General features: G+C 40.3%; 1 protein-coding gene across 1 annotated transcript in view; it reads left to right on the top strand.

Annotated features, from left to right (window-relative positions):
* The first annotated feature begins 364 nt into the window (after window positions 1–364).
* The window catches only part of LOC141789319 (desmoglein-2.1-like), a 24,268-nt gene continuing 16,103 nt past the window's right edge, over window positions 365–8,529 (top strand). Inside the window, exon 1 of the mRNA XM_074668698.1 lies at window positions 365–541. Coding sequence (XP_074524799.1) covers window positions 365–541 — 177 coding nt within the window. The remainder of the gene's footprint in view (window positions 542–8,529) is intronic.

Raw genomic sequence — 8,529 nt, forward strand, 5'->3', positions numbered from 1 at the left:
ATGTGAAGGTAAAGAATGATCTGCTCACATAAAATCATAGCCTCTAGTGTAAAACCAAGATTTGAGGTGATTCATGCCGCCCAGTTGATGAGACATGTTTGAGACCATCAGGACAAGCTTTTGAAGTCCCATGGGAACAGTTGCTGTAGTGATGGGTCCATGCCTCTGTGCTAGCATTGGCAAAGAAGTTTTGTCTTATATTTCATGGCACAACCCACATACTCAGCTCTGCTCATCCAAAAATGCATGTTCGTTACAAATGTGACACCATAGCCAAAGCTCTGCGGCTACAACATCAACTCTAACGTGGGACAAAAAAGCTCGAGACACAAAATACCAAGAGTCATTTCTGACACCGAGTGACATGAAGCAACACCACAGCGATGTGAGCCTCCTCTCTCTGCTTTCTCTGCAGCTGTCTGGATGTCTGGGAGGAGGAGGTGCAGCCAGGAGCCCACAGCTCAGACGCCATAGAAGGGACTGGGTGGTCCCAACAAGAACGCTGACGGAGAACACGGAATACAAGAAGCACATTGCAAGGGTAAGAAGGGGAAAAGACACGAGACGTAGTGTAGTGTAAAACTCACTGGAATCTTCAAACAGATCCTGATCCAGCTGTTTGAGAAAGCTGGAAAAGAAAAGACAACAAACTGCATGATGGGTCTTGCTTGTTGTGATGGAGCAGCAGTAGTAAAGTCCTCTGAGGCTATAAAATATTTTATTTAGCCTTTCTGCTTTGTGTACATGATTCATGTCAAGCACATAAATAAATAGACGAAGCCTTGAGACAGCAAGTTGACATGGCTCAACAACACAAGGACTAATCAGAGATAATAAAACTGTGATGTTCATGTCCTGGCTTGAATCTTTAAGCTTGAGTTTTTCAGGGTACATCAAGGATTTAAGGTTTACAATCATCCCTGCTATGCTGGCCTGATTTAAGTCTGATTCACCATACACTTTTCATGTGCTGCCCGTACCTCTATGGAAAGCCCTTTGAGCATAAATTTGATAGCAGTTATATCAACCATAGTTCAGCTCTACTAGTACTCATTTTCAGAGTACATGTACTCATTTTTTTTTTTACTAGTGCACATGTAGACTTTACTAGTACAGCAAAATATGCCACTAGTAGCACTATTGAAACAAAAAGTGTAACAAGTAGTACTAGTGAACTGAAAAATGTTCACTAGTATTACAAGAAGACTTAAAAATGACCACTAGTACTAGTAGTTAGCCTTATATGCTAATAAAAGGGTGGGGAAAAAAAGAATTCAGGCTTTCCATTGGCTTTTAAAAATATAACAACCAATCAGGGTGCTGTATTTGTTTATAATTCCCCCTACTTTATTTGCATTAGGTCTACTAGTACTACTAGTAACTCAATTGGCTTAACAAGTAGTTCTAGTAGACTACAAAAGTCTACTGGTACTACTAGTAAGACATTTTAGGTTGACTAGTGGTACTAGTAAACCAAAATATTGATTAACTAGTGAAGGTTTTCTGGCACACTAGTGTGCAAGAAGACCTTACAAGTAAAGCAAAATTCTCTACTAGTAGACAATTTTATGTCACAAGTAGTACTTGTGAACCAGAGGCGATTGCTCTAAGACTGCAAAGGAAGCTCAGCTTCCCCCTAAAATGTACCCCAAAGAGTGGTGATATGCACTGATGTGTGTACATTTCATTGACAAAACATGCGCTAGAATTCCTCCATCTTTTGTTCAGAGTCAGCTACCCATCACAGGTAACTGGCTCCGCCTCCTTCTCATTCATCCCCGCAGCATCTCAGCGCTTTAACATAGTCAGACGCTGAGCGTCTTCTGACTTCAGCAGAGAGGCGTAGAGTGGGTTGTTCCACTGTGGAAACTGGACGGTCATTGGATAAATGCTGGGCTTGGTCCCGCCCTCGGACGCTCAGCGTCTCTGGAGGTCTATGAGGCAGTGGGCTGGCCTGGACGCTGGGCTTCTGCATGATGATTGGATGATCTGTCTGAGGCCAAATCCCTTTTTGATTGACAGTGAAATGAGCCAGTCAGAGATCTTGAAGTATAACCCTCCACTGGAGCATCTTCTGAGTTGTACATTCAGTTGTTCTGGACTGATCCGGAGGCTTTATTGATCCACTGCAAGTTTACCTTTCTTAAAAACGATGAACGTTGTGTTTAGAGGTTCTCTCTCTTTTCATCAATAAGCAGCTACAGCTACAGCTGTAGAGCTTCTCCCCCTGTCACTCACACTTACAGACTGCAGATGTAGAGAGGAGCTTCTCCTGTTTAAAGCGACTCAAGTCTGACACCCGCAACACAATGGGCCAAGGCAGTTTAAAGCAGTCTAGCTTTACTGGCCATTATGAGAACACTGGTGAAATCGCTGGAAAAAACACCTGGTTGCTACGACAGGGTCACAGATCATTTTCTTGAAAAAGAATGTGGGGTAGAATTTACGTTTAATTAAATAAACAAATTTATGATGTAGGCCGAAAAAAAAATGAGCTTCCCCTCCTTGACTGACCAGCAGCCGCCACTGTTGTAAACTTAGAAAATGTTACAAGTTAAAACTCAAAGCTTTACTAGTACAACTAGTCACACAAAATTGTCTACTGGTAGACAAGTGCACTGGTACTACTAGTGACACTTTTTGCTTAACTAGTAGTGAAACATTTTGCTGTACTAGTAAAGTCTAAATGTGCACTAGTAACCCCAAAATTGAGTACATGTACTCTGAAAATGGGTACTAGTAGAGCTGACCCATGGTTGATATCACTGATATCAATTTGAAGCTCAAACGGCTTTTAATATACCTCAGCCTGCCTGAGTCCAACATTAAGACCCAGTGTGTCTTTTATTCAGGGAGATAACTGTGGGGGGTGTGGGCTGTGGATGCATGTGGTGTCATGTAGCTCTTAGTGTGCTGAACGGTGGGAAAGATTTAAAAAAAAGAAAAAAAAAAGAATAAGAAAAAATGGATATATGGTGAAAAGAAAAACATGGCCACACCTTGTGGCTGTCATCGTGTCTCCTGGGGTTGTTTATCTGTGATACATTTTCTTTCCTGAACAGACTTTGACCTGTCATGGTTTGATCACAGAAAAAAAGATGAAGAAAACTATCTTTATATATACATTGAATTTTATATTTTGAGGGAAAACCAAGAAAGTTTGATGGAGTAAGGACCAGAGAAGTCATCCTATAGATCATGTGTGAGCCAAAGTTCTTGAATGATCTACAGAGCCTCAAGAAGAATCCAGTTTTTTCACATAATGCTGTGTTTTTTGTTATTTTTGGAGATAAAAAAAAGAAAACCCTGAAGCAGTGTTTATTTCGTTGATGAAGACTGTGATGAAAAATATTTGTCAATGAACCTTTTTTATGGACAAAAAATGAAAAAAAACGAATTGAAAATTTTTTTAAAAAACAGACGACAAAGACTTTCATCAACAGATAATGTTAGGAAGGGACGCAGAACCTGAGCGGCACTGGGTTGAAATGTTCATGGAAGCTGATAATGCTGTCCTTGGGCTACGGGAGAGGATTAGGGCCAAATAAAATAATAAACAAACAAACAAAATTTTTCTGAGAAAAAAGTCAGAATTCTGAGATTTAAGTCAGAATTCTAAAAGTTAGAAAGTGACAGTAGATGGTGTTATGACGGCAGAGATTAAATAAATGTTGCTGGAGTTGCCTAAAGTTTCTGTCAATAATATACAGAGAATTATCCAGGTATCTAGTACAACACCATGTAGCAAGTTGTATTAAGGCTTTAAAATATGTGTTTTTACTTCTTTGAAGCTTTGAAGGTAATTTGCTAACACTAGCTAGCCTGAACTAGCAGACTTTGTGACTTTTGTGTTTAAAGTTAAGAGCTTCAGGTCAGTCATAGGTTAGAGTAAGTTTAATCATGCAATTACTTCTCAATTAATGTGTTCGTTCTTTTATAAAAGCATTACGTAAAAATGGGGCTACTAGGGATCTCCCGGAGAGCCCACTGATACATAACTCATATATGCAAGCAGTTAGCACACAAGACATAACTTCAGTTTTCAAGCAAAATTTCAACTTTCATCTCTAAACACAAAAAAACAGGTGTATGTAACCAAGTATATAAAATGTTAATACTAAATTATTTAATGTAAAGTCTGTCTGGACACTGCTGGAGAAAAAAAAGAGTAAAATTGAAAATGGACGGCTCATGATAGTGTAACTTGTGGCGTCCTCATCTTTTCTCAGCTCACACACACAACTTCACAGCAGCAGTTACACAGGAACTAAGACCAGTTTGCAGAACTAAGACCAGTTTGCAGAACTTTACACAGTTTTCAGGACGTTTCCACAACAATTAGGTTGTTTAAATATGCTAATATTTAGTCGACAAACACTGCACTTAGCCTAAAAAGACTCAAGACTAGACTACAACTAAAACTCTTATGGAATTTTAGTCGACCAAAACTAGACTAGGAATAACATAAGACTAAGAATAAGACTAGCGTATGACTAAAAGTAAATAGTGTGTTATTCAAAGACCGAGACTAAATCAGAATTTGCTGTCGGAATAAAAACTCTTTTTGCTCATTGATGACATTTATATGGCAGGACCTTAGATGGCATTTCATGCATTTATTAGTTCTAAACTTGCTTATTGTACGGCCTATAACGTTGTTCTCAGTCTGCCCTTTCTCGTCTTCAGCTTGTACAGAATGCTGCAGCCAGATTTTTAACTGACGAGTCCAGACGTGAACTCAACACCCCTGTGCTGTGGTCACTCCACTGGCCTCCAGTTTGTTTGAGAATTGATCTAAAACTCCTGTTTGTTGTCAGCCATTCATGACCCTGCTCCTCACAGTTTTGTCAGAGATTATGACTTTTCATGCGAGGACCCTATGTTCCTCTGCTCAGCTTCTGTCAGATGTCCCAAGGTTGGGATACAAACAGTGGAATGACTTTTTTTTTTTTTTTTCGCTGTTGCACCAATTCTGATCTTTGCTCTTTTAAGGCCATGGTCTGGCCATCCGAACCGTGACTAAGCACGCTTCAACCCTAGAGTCCAGTTTGTCCGACCAGTTTTACTGCAAGTGTTTTGCCTTCAGGCATATTGTGCCGCTGACTCTGATGGGACCCCAAACAGATGTAAACAGATGCTCTGTGATGGCCAGTGTGATCGTGCCCCAAGGTGCCAGGATGAATAATGACCCAAGAGGTGGAGGGGTCAAACATGTTGGATAACCCCCTCCAGCTGTTGTTGTCACTTAACCCCCCCCCCAGTGAGAATTTAAGGGGTTTATAGAGAAGTGAACATGTTCATTAATGAATGAACATTTCAGCAGTCTCTTTGAATCAAGATGCATTGCACAGTCCCCCCAGGATGATGTGGATTTCGTTTTTTTGGAAAAACTGCAATGCACATTGCAGTGTTTTGAGATAATTTTTGCAACAAAATTGCAGCAGTGAGCTAAAATTGTGAAAGAAGTTGCAATTTCTTTTTTTTAATAAATATGCAACTCATTCGACAGAAAACAACATGATCCAGTGGAAATAAAACCACACTAAATGTTTTAAGTTAGTTGTCAGTGATGTCTCTCTCACACGTTTTCTCTTGCACACACACACACACACACACACACACACACACACACACACACACATACACACACACACACACACACATACACACACACACACACACACACACACACACACACACACACACACACACACACACACACACACACACCATTCCTTATCAGATATTATAACACACTTAACAGTATATTTAGTATTAAAAAAGTATAAAATATATATTAAAAAAAACTCAGAAAAAAATGAGTACTACATGTACACACATACAAATCCTGCACCAACTCCTCACTCACACACACCTACACACACTGACACTGCACCCACTCCTCTTTCACACACATGCACATGCACACATTGCACATCATGCACGCACACACACATTGTTTGTTTCAGGCATATCTCATGCAGCCTCTGTCACTGTGCTCTGTCTGGCGTGTCTTCCACATGCTTCAGTCATTCTCTTGTGTTTTGCAGTAGAAAAGTGTTTTTTAACAGATGATTTTAGTTTGTTTTCCACCACGATGTTGTACGTGGTGCAAAACATTGAGCAGAGCATTGGGAAATTGCCTTGCATGGTCCTTATTTGTGTTGATTGTTACATTCACAACATCACAACTTCCTGGAGGGACTGAATTATTATGTTTCATTTTCTATGTTTGATATCTAAAACTATGATTGTATGAGGGAGAATACTTGTGGCTTAATACTTGAAAATAACTGCAAACAGCCCAATAGATAATTTGCCCGCAGTCTGAACAAAGCAAAAGGAAAAGCTAAAGTGACCTCTTTCTTGATATAATACTCTTTTATGAGCGAAATAAATCAAGCAATTTCTCTGCATGTGGCAATAGACCTCTTCCACCCCCCACCTCATCTTCTTGAGCCAGTGTGAGTCAACTTGAGACACAGTCAGCTCGAGCAGTCAGCTCGAGCAGTCAGCTCTACACACTCTTAAAACTGGGAAAATGTGAAAACCAAGAGAGCTGTCAATGAGAAGCATCAGAACTTGCTCATTAACCAATGATCATCAAAATTAGTAAAAAATATCACTTAAGACAAAACCAGTTTGGTGTCCATGGCCAACAAATGAGCCATACAAAGTAATGACCCACCCCAAGTGCAAAGATGACGAGACAGAGATGAAAAATTTACCAGAAATGGTCAAAGAAGAAAGAGCAGCCACAACGGGGCGGTACTTAGAAACAAATTAACCTCTTTCTGGGTATAACATTCTTATATGAGCAAAATAAATTAAACAACTTCTTCCTCACAGCCCTCACAGGCCCCACAGTATGATTTTAGTCCTTCATTCCAGGTTCACTTCCTGTGGGAGTAGAAGATAGGCATTCACACAGATATACACATGGCCAAGCACACACACAGACACACAGACACTCTTTGTATGATTGGGGACTGTCACCTGTTGGCCAGATGAAACCTTATTCTGACTGTTTGTCATTAAATCATGAGAGCGGAGACACGTCTCTTCACGGTTCTGAGGCTCTCATTAGTTGAGTCGTAACGATAAAACCTGAAAGAAAGTAAAAAAAAACATCACCAACAACTTATGCACATGAACAAGACTAGCACATGTAATACACAAACACACAGTGTATTGTTGGGGGGGGCTACCTGTTGGTCAAATGCTATCTTATTCCAGCAGTTTGTCATTAAATCATGAGAGCGGCGCCGTGTCTCGTCACGGTTTTGGGGCATCCGATTAGTGAAGTCGTAAAGTTAAAAACTGAAAAAAAAAACATAACCACACACACACACACACACACACACACACACACACACACACACACACGCACGCACGCACACACACACACACACACACACACACACACACACACACACACACACACACACACACACACACACACACACAGACAGTGTACTGTTGAGGGGATCACGTGTTGGCTGAAAGCAACCTCAATCTGACCGTTTGGTCAATGGGTGACCCCCCCCCCCCCCCCCCCCCCCCCCCCCCAATGATACACTTTGTGTGTGTATGTGTGTGTGTGTGTTCTTGGTATTACATTCTTATATGTAAAGAAAAATTAAATATCTCCTTCCTCACAGCCCTCACAGGCCGAGCAGTAAGTTGGACACTCCAAGTTCAATTCCTGTGGGAGTTGGAGACAGCAATCACACAGATATGCACATATATAACATGCTATGCGCACACACACACACTCTCTGTCTCTTCACCATTGGGGGAGGAGCATGTGTTGGCCAAACACAACCTCATGCTAACTGTTTGTCCTTAAATCATGAGAGCAGAGACATGTCTCTTCGCGGTGTTGGGGCGTCCTCTTTGTCACATTGCACAGTTATAAACTGTTGGATCTGTGAGGAGTTTCACACACTGAGCTGAGAAGTTTCAGAATGGACGACGGAAACAACAGTGATGGGATGTCTGGGTCCCCTGGTAAGTCAAAGATTATTTTCTGACTTGATATCTTCATATATATCAGACAGGTTGTGTGTGAGCCTGATTGAAATGATGCACAGGAGATATGTGCTGACTCTGTATTTATTTATTATTATGTAGTTGGAGTATGCTACATTTGTTATAATGCTTTTTCACTGTGTTTAAGTAGTAACAATGTATGTTTTTAACTCCTGTTGCAAATCAAATTGCCCTTAGGAGACATTACAGATTTTTTATTTTGATTAAACAGTTTTGTGGATCTAATATTATTACACAGGATGATTATAGAAAGTCAGATATGATTTGAGTTTTTATCTCATTCTTCTTTTTCTTTTTTCTTTTGCAACTTAAAGTATGCTGTATTGATTATTGCTCTTTGCTGGTGTTTGTAAAACGTTTTGGTGAAGTACTGTCTGTTTTTTCTTACTCTCAGAAAAGCCTGACACGCCTGATTCCAAGGATCAAATGGATGTTGATTTGGAAGGATCCCAGATGGGAGATAACTCCAATTAAGAT

Source organism: Halichoeres trimaculatus, unplaced genomic scaffold (assembly GCF_033239565.1).
Source record: "Halichoeres trimaculatus isolate MK-OKI-2021-1 unplaced genomic scaffold, fHalTri1.1 fHalTri1_scaffold_4, whole genome shotgun sequence".
Taxonomy (NCBI): Eukaryota; Metazoa; Chordata; class Actinopteri; order Labriformes; family Labridae; genus Halichoeres; species Halichoeres trimaculatus.